This window comes from Cnephaeus nilssonii (genome assembly GCF_951640355.1).
Source record: "Cnephaeus nilssonii genome assembly, chromosome: 5".
In the NCBI taxonomy this organism is placed as follows: domain Eukaryota; kingdom Metazoa; phylum Chordata; class Mammalia; order Chiroptera; family Vespertilionidae; genus Cnephaeus; species Cnephaeus nilssonii.
This window is the reverse complement of record NC_137076.1, coordinates 30,776,342-30,793,474: the sequence shown is the minus strand read 5'-3', so window position 1 is coordinate 30,793,474 and position 17,133 is coordinate 30,776,342. Positions and strand designations below refer to the sequence as shown.

Here is a 17,133-nt window from a genome sequence, read left to right as displayed (position 1 = left end):
GGACTGGTCCCGGGTTCGATTCCGGTCAAGGGCACGTGCCTGGGTTGCGGGCTCGAACCCCCGTGGGGGACGTGCAGGAGGCAGTCAATCAATGATTCTTTCTCATCATTGATGTTTCTCTCTCTTCCTCTTCCTTCCTCTGTGAAATCAATAAAAAATATATATATTTTTTAAAATCGCAGCTCCGCCACTGAGGTGTGACGCTGGGTTTCTTTACAGTGCCTCAATTTCCCCATTCGTATCACCTATCAATCTCTTCGAAGTCTTATGAAAAGTAAAAATGGTGCTGAAACCGGTTTGGCTCCGTGGATATAGCGTCGGCCTGTGGACTGAAGATCCCAGGTTCGATTCCGGTCAAGGGCATGTACCTTGGTTGTGGGCACATCCCCAGTGGGAGGTGTGCAGGAGGCAGCTGATTGATGTTTCTAACTCTCTATCCTTCTCCCTTCCTCTCTGTAAAAAATCAATAAAATATATTTTAAAAAAGTAAAAATGGTGAAAACCCCTTAAAAACATGCTCAGTGATCTCACTCATACCTAATTTCAAAAAGATACACACGAAAAACATAAAAACAAACCACAAGCTCATAGGTACAGAAAACAGATGGGGGCAGGCACGAATGGATGACGGGGGTCTAAAGGTACAAACTTCCAGTTTTAAGATAAATAAGTAATGGGGATGTGATGTACCGCATGGCTACAGTTAACAATACTCTGTATTTGAAAGTTGCTAAGAGAGACCTTTTAAGTTCTCATCACAAGAAAAAAATTGCAACTATGTATAGATGTTAACTAGACTTACGGTGGTGATCATTTCCCAATATATACAAATATTGAATCATTAGGTTGTACACCTGAAACTGTTATTATGTTTAATTAAGAAAAAACATGTTCAGTGAAAGACACTAGACACAAAGTCCGCATACTGTGTGATTCCACTTATATAAAATGTCCAGAAGAGGCAAGTTGATAAAGTAGGGTCTGGGCACTGTGGAATTTGGGCCCCATCCCTCGCTGTGGTGGAGGGCCATTCTGTTCCTTAGAGGATGTGGAGCAACATCTTTGCTCTCTCCCCACCACTACCTGATGTCACTAGCAGCACCACCACCTCCAGTCGGGGCAACCAAAAATGTCTCCAGATATTGCCCCATGTCACCTGGGGGACAAATTGCACCCCAGTTAAGAAGTACTTCCTGCCCAGCTGGCATGACTCAGTGGTTGAGCATCGACCTATGAACCAGGAGGTCACCGTTTGATTCCCAGCCAGGGCACATGCCCAGATTGCAGGCTCAATCCCAGTGTGGGGTGTGCAGGAGGCAGCCGATCAATGAGTCTCTCTCATCATTGATATTTCTATCTCTCTCCCTCTCCTTTCCTCTCTGAAATCAATATATATATTATATATATAATCAATATATATATATATAATTTTTTTTAAAAGGAGTACTTCCTTTCTGTTGCTCTGGAACTTGCCAGGTGTTCCTTCTGCCAGAGTCCCTCCTTCCCGCACATGCACCTGGGCCATTAGGTCCAGCCTCCCTCAGGGACCCCAGCCAACCCACCAGGGAAGAGTGCTCAGCTGTCTTGAACACCTGAAACAGAGGGCCCAGCCTTAGAACCCAGACAGGTACGAGCGAACCCCTGGCTAAACTGTGACTACGCTGTTTTCTGAAAAGTTACCTTGTGTCTGCGAACCCGCTGTTTTTTTCTCCTACTGGTAGAAATGTAAAATATTTATGACAGTTGGGATTTAAATAAAAATATGAATAAGTGATACTACAGGAGGCAGGTCAAGGGGAGAACATGATTGAGGTTTGGGGTGGCATGGAGTTACCTTTCCTATCCTCCACCCCCCAGACTTAGCTGCAAGCCACTCCCCATTGACGTCCCGGGACCGGGGCCGCCGTAAGGACCCGATGCCCACCCGCCTGCCATTCAAGGCTCCGTGGGGTCCCACCGCCGCCCGTCGCGCTGGCCCCTCTTGGCACGTGCCACCCCCATCCCGGCTGCGCGGGCCCGTCTCCCCCTCCGTCCCATGGAGCCTGGCCGCTACTCCAGGTCCTGACCTCCCAGCGGGGGCCTTGGCGAGACCCCCACCCCCACCCCCACCCCCACCGCGGGGAGCTGGACTCCAAGTCCCAGAAAGCCCCGCGCTTCCCGTGGGTGGGGCCCAGGCTCCCGCTCCCCGCGCACAGTTTGGGAGGCGTTGGCGATTTTCAAATTTTGGCGCTAAGCGGGTGGGGCGGCGACAGCTGCGGCCGCGATCGCCCCCTTCCCCCTCCCGGGCCCGGCCGAGTTGGCCCGTCCACTCCGCGGGCTCCCCAGGCACGACCCGCCGCGGGGTCTTCGGGCCCATTTCCAAGACGGGAAACTGAGGCACACGGGGATTTTTATTTTTTTAGGAAACCAGTCTCGGGACCCCAGCAGGGGCGTGGCGGGTCAGGATTCGAATCTGAGACCCTGGGACCCCAGGGAGCTGGGAAGTCACGGGCCGACTGCGGTCTGCTTCGAGGGTGGGGCGTGCGGGCGGTGGGCGAGACGCCGCGAGCCCAGAGCGGCCCCCGCAGCCCAGAGCGGTCTTCCCGCCTCCCCTCCCCGCCCCTCCCCGCCCCCCGTCCTCCCCGGCGCCGCCGCCGCCCACGCTCCACCCGGAGGCAGGCGCCAGATTTTTCAAAACCTCAGAGCGGGGCTGCCGCTGCCTCCCGGCGCGGACTGCCAGCCTGAATCCTGAATCCTGATGGGGGGAAGTGGGGTGGGGGGACTGATTGCGAAGCCTGAGTCTGGGGGTCCCGAGCTCTGGACCCTGGGCCTGCAGGGCCCTGGAGTCCAGGTTTGGGATCTGGGTTCTCTCCCATTCCAGAGCCCAAGGTGAGAGGATCCTGGAACCCGGATTCCACAGCCGGGAGGCTAACCCTGGACTCAGAACTTGGGGACTTGGGGCTGGAACCTGGTCATCCCACTGAAGTTTTGGAGGCGGGTAGTGCTGGGATTTATGGGAACAGCTTTTTGTTCCCATAAGTAAACGGAATCATGAAATCAGTAAATATTGGTCCTCTCCTGTGTCCTGGCACTGGGACTGCCTGAGTCCAAAACAAAGACCCTGCTCCTGGGGCGCTGACCTGGGCAGAGTAGGGGGCAGAGAGGAAACAAGTACCTGTACCAAGTAGATTACGCGGCCTGTTGGAAGACAGTAAGCATGCTGAAAGTGGGCTGACGGGGCTTGGGGCCCGTGGGGTGGGGGGCAGCATTTTAAACATATATATTTTTTATTGACTTCAGAGAGGGAGGGAGAGATAGAAACATCAGTGATGAGTGAGAATCATTGATGGGCTGCCTCCTGCACGCCCCACAGTAGGGGTCAAGCCTGCACCCGGACATGTGCTCTGACCGGGAATCAACCCGTGACCTTTTGGTTCATAGGTCGACACTCAACCACCAAGCCAAGCCAGACGGGAGGGGCTGCCTTTTATTTTTTAAAAATATATATATTTTATTGATTTTTTACAGAGAGGAAGGGAGAGGGAGAGAGAGCTAGAAACATCGATGTTCGGCTGCCTCCTGCACACCCCCACTGGGAATGTGCCCGCAACCAAGGTACATGCCCTTGACCGGAATCGAACCTGGGACCCTTCAGTCCGCAGGCCTACGCTCTATCCACTGAGCCAAACCGGGTAGGGTGGGGCTGCCTTTTTCAATAGGGTGGGCCTTCTGGAGAAGGTGGCCTGTGAGCAAGGACTTGGGGGGAAGGCAGGAATGCACCAGAGGAAGAGTGGGGAGAAAGCCTTCCGGGGAGGGGCCAGCCAATGCAAAGCCAGGTTCCAGGCCTGGTGCACATGGCAGTGAAGGAGAACTTACTGCGATATTAAAGAAGCAGCGGCGGCCGGCCAGCGGCGGAGGTTTTCCTGGTTTCGGACCCCAGCGGCCGGATGGTGAAATCCTCCCTGCAGCCGATCCTCAACAGCTACTGTTTGGCCAGAGAGAAGGCAGGGAATAAACCCAGCGCCCCCGTTCAGGCCAGTCGCACCTGCCGCTCATCAGTCTGCACAGCCGCGGAGGCCGCAGCAGCGAGAGTTCCAGGGTCTCTCTTAACTGCTGCGGCGACCTGGTCCAGGGCCTCAGGGTGCTCCTGATGTCCCTCACCCACCCCTGACGGTCCCAGGTGGGCGAGGGCATAGTCAGGGGGATCACAACCTTTCAGCTGATTTATTTTACTCGGATGATAGGCTGACTGTAACAGAGGAACTGACGTCTAACAACAAGACGAGAATTGTCCATGTCCAGGCGGGGCTCACAGATGCCAAACACGGTAACTGGAGAGCAGTGCCGAGCAGCAGCTGCCTCTCCATGGAGACCCCAGGCGGAGCTCTGCCCTGGGGAGCAAAGTCAGCTTCGCAGCTCTCCTCGAGTGTGCAGAGGGGCAGCTGCATGCTGACCACATCTTCATTTGCTTCCACGAGAACCGTGATGACAGGGCCGCTCTGCTCCGCACCTTCAGCTTTATGGGCTCTGAGATTGTGAGATGGCGGGGGGCGGGGGGGGGGGAACCCCTTGTCCCCAAGAGACCCGACGCTTGCTTCATGGCCTACACATTTGAGAGAGAGTCTTCTGACGAGGACGAGTAGCAGCTGCACCACCTGCACCCTCACCTTTGCCACCACTGACAGATCATCGCAGATCGTAGCCCCTTTGTGTGTCTCGCTTTGTGCTGGTGGTGTGACCAACGGCTGCACTGGGGTGCACATGCCAGGCCTGCTCCCCTCTTCTGGGTTTTGTCCGCATGTTGTAATTGTGCAAATAAATGCTCACTCCAAATTAAAAAAAAAAAAACACACCAAAAGGAGCAGATACTATAGAAGAGGAAAATATATCTACATTAATAAAAGAGAAATATGCAAATTGCCCTACCTCTGTGTCACCTACCAACCAATCAGGAGTGAGTATGCAAATTAACCCAACAAAGCTGGTGGGTTAATTTGCATATGCAGGTGCCTGCTATGGGGGGTGGGGGGGCGGAGAAGACTAAAGGCTCTGGCCAGAGGGAAGACCTGGGTCCCGGGTGCCGGAGGAAAACCCGGGCCAGCAGCCAGGGGAAGGAAGGCCTATTGCATGAATCTTCATGCAATGGGCCTCTAGTCTAATATAGGATCCCCAGTCAAATTTATAGAAAATATTCCTTTATTATCCTTTGGTTGAGAATATGTTTGTATATTTTCAGAAAACAACTCCGAGACCATGTGGATTCCAGCAAGAGAGGAATCGTCAGGACTACTCCAGCCATGAAGACAGAAGAGAAGCAGTCCAGAGACGGAAGACGCTGATGTGGCCTTCCCATACTAGCAGTTAGCAGCTGTGCATCACTGCAGATTGCCCAGGACCAAACTGGACAGAGTCGGACCTGCATTGCCACCATTTGTCCACCATCCAGAACTGAAATGTCGGTGCTGACATGTACACATAAGGAACTGTTGGACATTGAAATTGGGTCTCAAAAGAACTGTTGGCCCAGAAAGAAACTCACTACACACTGATTCATTTGCCTGTCACCATAACCATTATTGCTTGTCTCATTTTCGGTTCTTATAAGTGTATTTCTAATAGCACATGATCTCACTCATCTAGGGGAAATAATGAACAACATAGACCGATGAACAAGAACAGACCCAGAAACAAGGAGGCATGGATCAGACTGTCGGGCCTCAGGGGGAGGGTAGGGAAGGGTGGGGGTAAAGGGGGAGATCAACCAAAGGACTTGCGTGCAGGCATATGAGCCTAACCAGCGGTTAAGGACAACAGGGGGGTGGGGGCATGTGTGGGGAGGGGTGTGGGATGGGAATGGGGGGACGAGGACAAATATGTGATACCTTAATCAATAAAGAAATTAAAAAAAAAAACACCAAAAGGAGCAGATACTATAGAAGAGGAAAATATATCTACATTAATAAAAGAGAAATATGCAAATTGCTCTACCTCTGTGTCACCTACCAACCAATCAGGAGTGAGTATGCAAATTAACCCAACAAAGCTGGTGGGTTAATTTGCATATGCAGGTGCCTGCTATGGGGGGTGGGGGGCGGAGAAGACTAAAGGCTCTGGCCAGAGTGAAGGCCTGGGTCCCGGGTGCCGGAGGAAAACCCGTGCCAGCAGCCAGGGGAAGGAAGGCCTATTGCACGAATCTTTATGCAACGGGCCTCTAGTCTAATATAACATTAATGCATCAGTTATCTATTGCCCTGTAATGAATAGCTCCAAAATATAGTGGCTTAAAGCAATTTATCTCAATCTCCGTGGGTCGGAAATCTGGGTGGCGTTTAGCTAGCTGATCTGGCTCTAGGATTCACAGGATTACACTCAAGCATCAGCTGGGGCAGGGTTATTGGAAGGGTTCGGGTCCTTGCAGGCTTTTGGGCCGAGAGCTTCAGGCCCCTGCTGGCTGCTGGCCAGGGGCTGTCTCATCACATAAGAGAGGATCTGATCTGGGTTTGAAACCCTCACTGTTCATTGTAATAGAAAAAAAAACTAAAAACAACCCAAATATCCATCGATTAGTACAGACCGACACCTTTGTGTAGATTCACACAGTGGAATATTATAGAGCAGTGAAAATGAATGCAACCCAGCAACACCTATCCACAGGATAAGCTCCCCAACATAAGATTGTGCAAAAAAGGCAAAGTGCAGGAGAATACCTACAGGATCCTGCCATTTTTATGAAATTCAAAACCTGCCTGGTGGCTCAGTTGGTTAGAGCGTCATAGCGATATGTCAAGGTTTGGGGATTGATCCCTGGTCAGGGCACATACAAGAATCAACCAATGGCCCCGGCCTGGTGTCTCAGCAGGTTGAAGCATCATCCCATAGAGAAGGTTTCGGGTTCGATTCCCAGTCAGGGCACATACCTAGGTTTCAGGTTCAATCCAGGTTGGGGTGTAAGGGAGACAACCCATCGATTTTTCTCTCCCACATCAATGTGTATTTTTTTCTCTTTCCCTTCCTCTCTCTGTGAAATCAATAAAACAACAACAACAACAACAACCAAAAAAACATATCCTTGCCCAGCCGGCATGGCTCAGTGGTTGAGTGTCAACCTATGAACCAGGAGGTCATGGTTTGATTCCCAGTCAGGGCACAGGCCTGGGCTCCATCCCCAGTGTGGAACGTGTATAAGGCAGCCAATCAAACCATGATTGGCTGCCTTATACAATGATTCTCTCTCATCGTTGATGTTTCTGTCTCTCTCTCCCTCCACCTTCCTCTCTGAAATCAATAAAAATATACTTAAGAAAAAAACATATCCTCAGGTGAAGGTTTAAAAATATAGGTAAAAAATCAACCAATGAATGGATAAATGAGTGGAAAACAAATCTTTCTTTTTCCCTCTCCCTTCCTCTCTCTCTTAAAAAAAAAAAAATCAATAAAAAAAAACAACAACAAAAACGCCCAAACTAGCCATGTTATTTAGAGGTGCTCCAATGTGGTATAATTGAAAGGAAAGTGGGGACCGCGGAGCTTGCACCTGGTGTCTGAACAAGGGCACTCTTACCGGAACTGTGCCCTCCAGCTATATAATTGGCTAAACTCCGTGCATCCGCACAAACAGAAAATCTCTGACAAAACTGGGGATCAGGCTCTGGGCAGGTAGCTCAGTGGTTTAGAATGGTCATCCTGGTACACCCAGGTTGCGGGCCCTATCTCCGGTCAGGGTTCATACAAGAAGCAACCAATGAATGCATCAGTAAGTGAAATAACAAATTGATGTCTCCCCCCACTTCCTCTCCAAAATCAATCAATCAATCAACAAACTGAGGATCTTCTCATATCAATTTGCATCTACTAAGCAAATTCATTTTTGTATCCTGATTGCCTAGAAATGTGTGGTTCTTTGAGTTCTTTGAACCGGTGGTGACATCTTTCTCCTTAACTTTCTGGTTTCCTCATTAGTTAAATACACTCTTTGGCACATGTACATTGTATCATGCTTCTTCCCTTAAAAAAAAAAAAAAAGTATCCTTTTGCCTAGACTGGTGTGGCTCAGTGGTTGAGCATTGACCTATGAACCAGGAGATCATGGTTTGGTTCCTGGTCAGAGCACAGGCCCAGGTTGCAGGCTCAATCCCCAGTAGGGGGCATGTAGGAGGCAGCTGATCAATGATTCCCTCATTGATGTTTCCATCTCTCTCTCCCTCTCCCTTCCTCTCTAAATCAATAAAAAATATATATTTTAAAACTGCATCCTTTTAACATAATGTGGAGACCCTCAGAGTGATGTTGGGGATTCAGTCAGTCATTCAACCAGCACACATATATAGTATATCCCCTATTATATACCAGGAATACCACGCTGAGCAAAACAGACCGGAACTCTTGCCCTGATGGAGCTGACATTCCCGTGAGGGCACAGATAATAAATATGATGAATAAGTAAAATATATAGTGTGTTAATATATAGTAAATATATAGGCTGGAAGCCTTCAATCAAGGTGCCAGCACGGTCCGTTCCTGGTGGGGGTTACTTCCTGGTTTGTAGATGGCCACCTTCTCACCTTGTTCTGTGCTAAGAAGAAAAAAGAGGGTATGCAATGGTGTGTGTGTGAGAAAGGTATGGCAGGTGGCCCAGGGAAGCCCACCAAGTGGGGGTTGGGGGGCAGAGGCAAGATGACTTGGGGTGGGGCAGAGGAAGGGGCCCTCTGGGGGCTGCAGGGAGGACTCCCCCCCCTCCCCGTCTCCAGGGAGAGAGGGGCGTGGCTTCAAGTGACTTGCATGGTAACTACCACAGGGAAGGTGTACAGAGCACTTTCTCTGTGCCAGGCCCAGTCTAGGTTATGTTTTTGTCACCATTCCGACAACCTGGTTTCCCCATGAAAAGGCGTTTCAGAGAGGTTAGGTCACCAATTCAAGGACACACAGCTTGTGAGTGATGGAGGTGGGATGTGAACCAGGTGAGCTGGACCTCACAGTGGAGGGCCCCCCCCCCCTGCCCCCAACAGGCCTGGCCTTCGGGCCTCCTCATCTTTGCTCCTGCATTTCCCACACCCAGTGAGGCGTCTCCGCCCCCTGACAGCCTACCCTGGCTTACCAACATCTCAAAGTTCAGAGAATGACTCACCTCCGCCAGGAAGCCTCTCCCTCGGGACAGGAATCATGTCTTGTTCATCTCTGGGGGGAAAAAAGCCGGGATGTCAGAGGCTAGCCAGGCCCTCGCTTCAGACACGCCCATGCCTTCCTGGCACATCCAGAGTCAAACCCCAAATCCAGACCCCTTCCCGCAGCGGCCCAGGCCCACCTTCCCCATCTCATGCTCCCACTCTCCCCTCCAGCCACCGGGGACTCCTGGGGCTCCTCAGTCACCCCTCAGAGCCTCTGCAGGTGCAGTGCCTGGAGACAGTCCTTACAGCCTGCCAAGCCTTCTTCATGCCACTCAGGTCTCAGCTCAGAGGGCACCTCCTGAGAGAAGCCCACCCCCTCACCGAAGTAGCTGTGGCCCGCCCCTAGGGCTGAATCACAACCCAGCGGACCTTCCATTAATGTCTGAAAGTTGGGTCAGGGCCCCCATTTAGTGGGCGGTTCCTATGCATGGGCCAGTGTCTCCTAAGTGTGGACCGGAATGGACTCATTACGTGCTCAGGAAAAGCCTGGGTGATGCTGTGATGTCCATGTGCAGAGGGGAAACTGAGGCGTGGGGGTGAGGGGGCGGAAAAGACATGCTCAAGCTCACACTGCTGGTCAGGAGAGAAGTTGGAAGTTGAAATGCAAACCCAGGCAGTCAGAAGTATCCCTGGTCACCCCTCCCGTGTGCTGTGTGTGTGTGTGTGCAGGGGGTGGTGGGGGGGGAGTGGGGGGACTCTGTCTACCTCCATGCTACTTACCCAACCCCTCACTCCTCTCCTATCTTGGTCTGCTCAGGCTGCCGTAACAGAATGCCATAGATTGGGCAGCTTAAACAACAGACATTTATTTCTCAAAGTTCCGGAGCCTGGAAGTCTACAATCCAGCTGCCAGCAGGGTCATTTCCTGGTGAGGGTTACTTCCTGGTGTGTAGAAGGCCACCTTCTCACTGCGTCCTTACATGGTGGAGAGAGACTCTGATGGCTCTTCCTCTCCTTATAAGGACACCAACCCCATCACAGGTACCCACCCTCATGACCTCATCCAACCCTAATCACCTCCCAGATGCTCCACCTCCTCCTATCCCAGTGGGGGTTAGGGCTTCAGTATGTGAATTTGGAGGAGACACACACATGAGGTCCAGGTCACCTCCCACAATGAAAAGGGCCCTAGCTCTGCACTCACATCTTTCAGATGGCCCTGCCTAGCCCTGACCCATAATCCTCCCCAATCCCACCTGCCTTGCTGGGAGGGATCTCAGGATCCACCCTTCTGGGCAGATCAACTCCCCAACTTCCTGGAGACTTGATTTCCCCTCTGTCCACTGGGAACACCCCTCCAAGTTTGCTCTTGGGGGCTGGGGTTTAAAAACAGGGTCCCAAGAAGCAGGGCTGGTACTAGTGTGAGGCAAAAACGCAGTCATAATTTTTAAAAAAATCATACTTTAGTGCAACTAAGAAAAAACACATGCAAAATAAAATTTTCATGCTGGAGACATTCTCAAAATGTTAAATCGAGACATGATCAATCATACTGATTTTTCCTTTTGGTCTCAGCTCTAATATGGCTTGGTGTGGTGCTGTTAGTGATCCATCCTAGATTATAATTTTTAAAAAAGATTTTAAATTGATTTTGAGAGAGAGAGAGAGAGAGAGAGAGAGAGAGAGAGAGAGAGAGAGAGAGAGAGAAACATTAAAGTGAGAGCAGAACATGATCCGCTGCCTCCTGCATGCCTCCTACCTGGGATCGAGCCCACAAACTGGGCATATGCCCTGATCGGGAATAGAACCAGCAACTTTTTGGTGCATAAGACAATACCCAACCAACGGAGCCACACCAGTCAGGACTTGATATTTTAAAGTTTTAATATTCTGGCCCTGGCCGGTGTGGCTAAGTGGCCCAAGCACCAAAGGGACTCGGGTTTGATTTCCGGTCAAGGGCATGCACCTAGGTTGCATTTTCTATCCCCAGCCCCCGTCGGAGCACGTTTGGGAGGCAACCAATGTATGCATCTTCCCCCCCCTCTCTCCCCCCCCTTCCCATTCTTCCCTCTCTTTTCTCCCTCCACTCTCGATAATATAATATACACTGAGTGGCCAGATTATTATGATCTCTGAATGTATAATAATCTGGCCACTCAGTGTGTATCCTATATAATAAAAGGCTAATATGCAAATTGTCCCCTCGACCAGGTGTTCGACCAGCAGGCAGGCTGGCCAACCACCCATGTCCCCTCCCCCTGGCCAGGCTGGCCGGACCCCACCCATGCACAAATTCATGCACCGGGCCTCTAATACACACACACACACACACACACACACACACACACACACACACACACACTGAGTGGCCAGATTATTATGCGTTCAGAGATCATAATAATCTGTCCACTCAGTGTATATATATAATCTCATTCTGGAGAAGTGGTGACAGTTGCATAAACTTGTGACTATCCAAAAACCCCACTGAACATTCTAAAAGGGTGAATTACATCTTAATTTTAAACAGTGAGAAAAAAACACTATTTATCTTGCTACTGAATTTTTTGCAGCCTCCTTAACTTTTTCACCTACAATTTGAATGCTCCTCAGCTAAGGAGGGCAAAGCAGGGCCTCAGAGACTATGTGGCCAGGTCCTTCCTTTGCACCAGTCACAACAGTCTTTCTCCAGAAGCGAAGCCTTTGTCTGGGCTGTGCCCTGTGACAGGAAAACAAATACTCATCCTTCAGGGCTCACTTTGCTTTGTCTCCCCCCAGTCTGACCTCCCTGACCCACATCCCCCAGCCCTCTCCCACTAGACTCCAAACATCCTCTCCTAAAACCCTCCCCATCTTGGGGATATCTTCAGGGAACTTCAGCTCTCTCTCCCCCCCCCCCCCCGCCTGCACCCCCTCCCCTGCCACCAATAACACTGTCTTCCTGAGTCTCTGTTTCTTCCTTGGCAAACCTGGAACAGTCACCCCAGTGCTCCCAGGGGCATTGAAGTAGAAACTGCTTATGCAATGCTTAGCATGTTAAGTACTCAATACATGTTTGTTCTAAAAATGTCAATAAATAAAAAACAAATGTTTGTTCACATTAGTATCTTCAATACAATGCAACATTAATAAAAAGAGTAATTACACTTACAGATTCTCATTTGCAAGGTGGGTATGGTATACCCGTTTTTTCTCACTGGGGCAGTCCCTGCTTCACGCATTCTCCAAAGAGGGGGTTGTGGGTCACCTCCACCCGATGGATTTGTTACCGCTTCTTGAGGCAGACAGGGACATTCTTAGGGCTGAACCTAGGGCAAGGTATATTTCTTTATTGATTTCAGAGAGGAAGGGAGAAGGAGAGAGAGATAGAAACATCAATGAGAATCATTGATCGGCTGCCTCCTGCACGCCTCCTACTGGGGATTGAGCCCACAACCCAGGCATAGGCCCTTGGCCAGAATCAAACCTGGGACCCTTCAGTCCGCAGGCTGACGCTTTATCCACTGAGCCAAGCCGGCTAGGGCAGGAGCAAAATTTAAAGTGGCACCAAAAAACTCAATCATTAAGGTAAGTATTTTCATGAAAAAGTTAAAAAAATAAAAATCAACACAAAAATCCATGATAAACAAAATAATTTTTTTTTTTTAAATTGTAAATAAACAGGATCTGGTCCTGCACCTGCGCAGCTCACCTCCCTGGCCTTCCCCTAAGTCCTGGCCCTCGTCCAGGTACATTTAAAAACCTTGATACTTTGTTCATCGTGGATTTTTTTGGCATAAATGTTGATTTTTAAAGTATATTGCATTCTGACATTATTAAATACATGTTGCATGGGTAAAATGTTGTGTATATAAAATATTGCTACTGTCACCCAGCCCTCCTCACCCCGCCCCCGCCGGTCTATCCCTTCTGTCGCTGCAGGCGCAGAGACTTAAATCGGCCACCAGGTGGCGACGCCACGCCTCTCAGCGCCCGGGACCTTTAGCGACTCCAAGGTGGGCGGTGCGGAGGCGGCGTGATGCATCAATCCGGTCCCGGGCTGGGCGGGGGAGTCTGGGGAACCGAGCGTTGGGGCTGAGTCCAGACCCCAGGCTGGCGGGGGAGGGGACGCAGCTGTGAGTCACCCGGGAGCCCCCGATCGGCCGTGGGAGACAGTCCCCCGCAGGCCTGCCCGCCTGGCTCGTGAACTGCCTTCCTGGGGAGACTGAAGCTGGCAGCCGTCCCCGCGTGCGGCCGTTCCTGGCGCACACGTGTGGCTGCAAGAACAGGTAGCCAGTGGCCTGAGGGAGTGGCGGCGTCAGTTTCCCCTTTTGCATCGTGCAGATAATTGTAGCCCCTGCTTCCTGGGTCCTTGAGGATTCAATGAACTACGATACAGGGAGCCTGGTACACTACGCACTAAATACATAGCTGCGCTCACCCTGGACGGAGGAAATAGAAGTGGCGCCTGTCATTGCAAGGGAACCCTAGGTGACAGCGTGAGGCGCAAGCCCGAACCATTTCCCCAGGCTTTCCCTCCGACCTTGATTTCTACCCAGGCCAAGTGTCCAGGTGCTGTCAAATGATGGAACGCGAGACGCCGGCAGGGGGCGCGCAGCGCACCGAGGCCTGACCACCTGCGCCTCCTACGCGCTTCCTACCCTGAAAATCTCTGCGGGTGGGGAGAGGGAGCTCGGGCTCGCCCCTAGGGCGCCTCGGACTTTGCAGCCCCTGCTTCTGGAGACCTCGAGGCGACCTCCAGGTGACATTTATTTAAGACTTCTTGTGTACCCCTTATTTTATGTCATGCTTCTTCCTGCAACCGGATGAAGCCGGTGTGCATTCTCCTAGGACAGGTGGGAAACAGGCCTACTTTCGCAGCCCCCAACATTGGGGACTTCGAGGCGACCTCCCGCGACCACCACAGTTTATTAAGCGCTTAATGTGTACCTCCCCCACATTTATTTTTTTAACGCTCCCTCCAACCCAAGGGGGCTGGCGTTGCCTGCCCATTAGACAGGTAGGGACACAGAGGCCTAGAGGAGTTAAGTCACCCAGTGTCTAAGGGTCTCAGACTGGGGAAAAGCACCACCACCACCTCCTGGGAGGGATCCGGCTGCAAGCCGGGCCCCCTCCTCTTGCAAGCCCCCAGCACAACCTGGGAAACCGCGGGCCCGGGACTCTCCGGGGACTGAGAGGGGATTCCAGGCCCCCCCGAAAATCCGGGCCGCCTCGCGCGCTGGAAATCCCGCGCGCGCCCCGAAACGCGGCGCGGCTGCCGGGAAATCTGGAGAAAAACTTCTGCTTTTTTTTTTCCCTTTTCTGGCACTCACGCTCCCCAGGCGCCCGCCTCCCGGCCCCCACGTGGGGCAGCCCCCCACGCAGCGCCCCGCCCCTTTCCCACCGCCAGCCAATCGCCTTTGTGGGCTCCCCAGTGGGCGGGGCGGGTGGCGGCAAAGGCCACGCCCTGCGCGCACAAGTCTTTAAAAGGCGCCGCCGGGCGCGGCGGGACCAGATCGCTGACGCGGAGGACTCGAGCCATCGTTCCGCCAAACCCTGGACTATTCCCGCTGAGGACTTCGCAGTTTCCCCCTCGTCTTTTGTGGGGCGGGTTTCGCTGTCTTCCGAACGCTCGGGCTCCGTAGGAAGGTTCTGGGCTCTCCGGCCTCGGAGTTTGCACTTTCTCCCTCGGGACTGCCGTGGGCTGTTCTCCACTGTGGATTATAACTGCAACATGACTCTGGAAGAGCTGGTGGCGTGCGACAACGCGGCGCAGAAGTAAGTAGGCTGAAGTTGGCTGGGCCGGGCGGGGACCCGAGCGCCCGGGGCCCGGCCGGGCGCTGACCCCCCTCCCCTTTGCCCCAGGATGCAGACGGTGAGCGCCGCGGTGGAGGAGCTGCTGGTGGCCGCGCAGCGCCAGGATCGCCTCACCGTGGGGGTGTACGAGTCGGCCAAGCTGATGAATGTGTGAGTCAGACCCCGTTCCCCAGCTGGGTGCGGGTGGAGATCCCTCCTGCGCTCTGCACGCTCTCTGCTGCACCCCTCTCTTGCTCGGGGCTGGGACTTCCCCAAGTGTCCCCACTAAGGATGGAGAACCTCTCTGTTTGTGTGTGTGGGAGGGGGGGGGGGAGAAGCTGCAGTATCCTGACGCTGCATCATTTACAAGCGTCCCCCCCATTATGCTCCTACTTTATCTTCCCCTGCGTCCCCCGCCCGCCTCCAGCTGCATGCACACGCTGCCCCCTGCAGACCTGCGGTTTCTCTTTGTTTATGCAAACTCCCCTGTGCACGGCGGCCCCCCCCCCCTCCCGCAGGCCCCCAGCTGACCCGAACCCTTCCTTTGGCCCCTCAGGGACCCTGACTGCGTGGTCCTGTGCCTGCTGGCCATTGACGAGGAGGAGGAGGATGACATTGCCCTGCAGATCCACTTCACACTCATTCAGTCCTTTTGCTGTGACAACGACATCAACATTGTCCGGGTGTCTGGTATGCAACGTCTGGCACAGCTGCTGGGCGAGCCGGCGGAGACCCAGGGCACCACCGAGGCGCGAGACCTGCACTGCCTCCTGGTCACGGTGAGCTGGGCCTCCTGGGTCTGCCCCGCCCCAGTACCTGGGCCTGTGTTTGTCAACAAAGTGGAGCTGGCGGGGCTTGCACCAGCTCAGGGCTCAGCCACGCCAGGCATGTCCCGTGGGCAGCCCCAGCGGCCTCATCACCCCGCGAGCTATTTTGAGCCAGCCTGTTTTCCCCACAGGGGCCCTGGGAGAGGGAGGCTCCCTGCACACTCCTGGGGCTCCCACTGAACCCGGTCTTTTTCCCCTCCCACAGAACCCTCACACAGATGCCTGGAAGAGCCACAGCCTGGTGGAGGTAGCCAGCTACTGTGAAGAGAGCCGGGGGAACAACCAGTGGGTCCCCTACATTTCCCTCCAGGAGCGCTGAGACCCCTCCCAGCATCAGAACCTGTCAAGTTGCTGCCAAAAAAAATAAAATAAATATTTGACCCCCCCTCCGCCCAGAACAACCCCCCAAAACAAACTAACCTGTGAGACCATCGGGGGCAGAATCATTGGAGACTGGAGACAAGGAGAGGGGCGTGCACCGCCACCCCCAGGGCCGGGAGCCTGGATCAGCGCCAGTGGCGGCCACTGCGAGAGGAGAAGAGGGGAACTCAGGCCAGCAGGAGCGGGGACCCTGGAGCTCAGGCCTCGGACAGAGCGGAAGCTGCAGTGGGAGAGGACATGGACGCCACACGTCAGGGGTGGGGTGAGGCTGAGGGCGTCCCCCACGCTCCCAGAGGCTGGAGCTGACATCTGCAGACGCAAACGGGCCTTGTTGGCGAGGGTCTGCGGCCCGCGCCGGAACTAAACTTTGGGACTTGGGAACTGGGGCCGAGGCTGCTCTGCACCCATGAACTCCCAGTTTGCAAACTGAATAGACAATCTATTTTGTTACTTGCACTGTGACTTGAACCACTGAGAGAGACCGGAAGCTTACAGATACATACATCTATTTTACTTCTGTGGTGATGATGGCCTTGTAATAAATTTCTAAAGCTTCTGGGTTCTTGTGTTTGTGCTGCCTCCAAGAGTTCCCAGGACTCCCCCCCACCCCTCCCTCACACTGCAGCAGCCCTGCCCCCAGCCCCCTCTTGCAAGCTCACCAGGAAATGTTACTTAAGTCCCTGTTAGCAGCTCCAGGCTCCTTCTCAACAACAGTGCCTCTTCTCTCTGCAGCAGGCGCCACCCAAGTCCAACAAATCTTTGCCTCTTTTTTTTTTTTTTTTAATTCTCCCTCCTCCTGCCATGTAGCAATTAAAAGACCGGTTTATTACGAAACCTGGCCGCCGTGCCACTGCTGGTACAGGCTGTGCTGGAGCCAACCCCAAGCTCTGGGCACATTCAGATACAATGGGGGGGGGGGGGGGGGAGGGGAGGCTGTAGCCCCTGCCTGCACAGCCACCAGCGAAGCCCAAGGTCCAGAGAGGTCGTGGGGGCACCTGTGACCTACAGCAACACTGCCTCCTCAGAAGCTTCTGGGCGAGTCTGGACCCTGCTGGGAGAGTTCCTCTGGT

General features: G+C 53.1%; 1 protein-coding gene across 1 annotated transcript; it reads left to right on the top strand.

Moving 5' to 3' along the window:
• The first annotated feature begins 14,586 nt into the window (after positions 1 to 14,586).
• Positions 14,587 to 16,619, top strand: GADD45B (growth arrest and DNA damage inducible beta). The gene is made up of 4 exons (XM_079771523.1): positions 14,587 to 14,837; positions 14,925 to 15,026; positions 15,412 to 15,634; positions 15,888 to 16,619. The coding sequence occupies exons 1-4, from the start codon at positions 14,794 to 14,796 to the stop codon at positions 15,999 to 16,001; spliced, it is 483 nt and encodes a 160-aa protein (XP_079627649.1). The 5' UTR covers positions 14,587 to 14,793; the 3' UTR covers positions 16,002 to 16,619.
• Positions 16,620 to 17,133: the final 514 nt, after the last annotated feature.

Excerpts from the sequence above, each read along its gene's own strand:
- GADD45B (XM_079771523.1), top strand. The coding sequence starts at position 14,794 with ATGACTCTGGAAGAGCTGGTGGCGTGCGACAACGCGGCGCAGAA. Across the intron at positions 15,027-15,411 it reads TCGGCCAAGCTGATGAATGT|GGACCCTGACTGCGTGGTCC; the intron begins GTGAGTCAGACC and ends TTGGCCCCTCAG. Across the intron at positions 15,635-15,887 it reads TGCACTGCCTCCTGGTCACG|AACCCTCACACAGATGCCTG; the intron begins GTGAGCTGGGCC and ends CCCCTCCCACAG.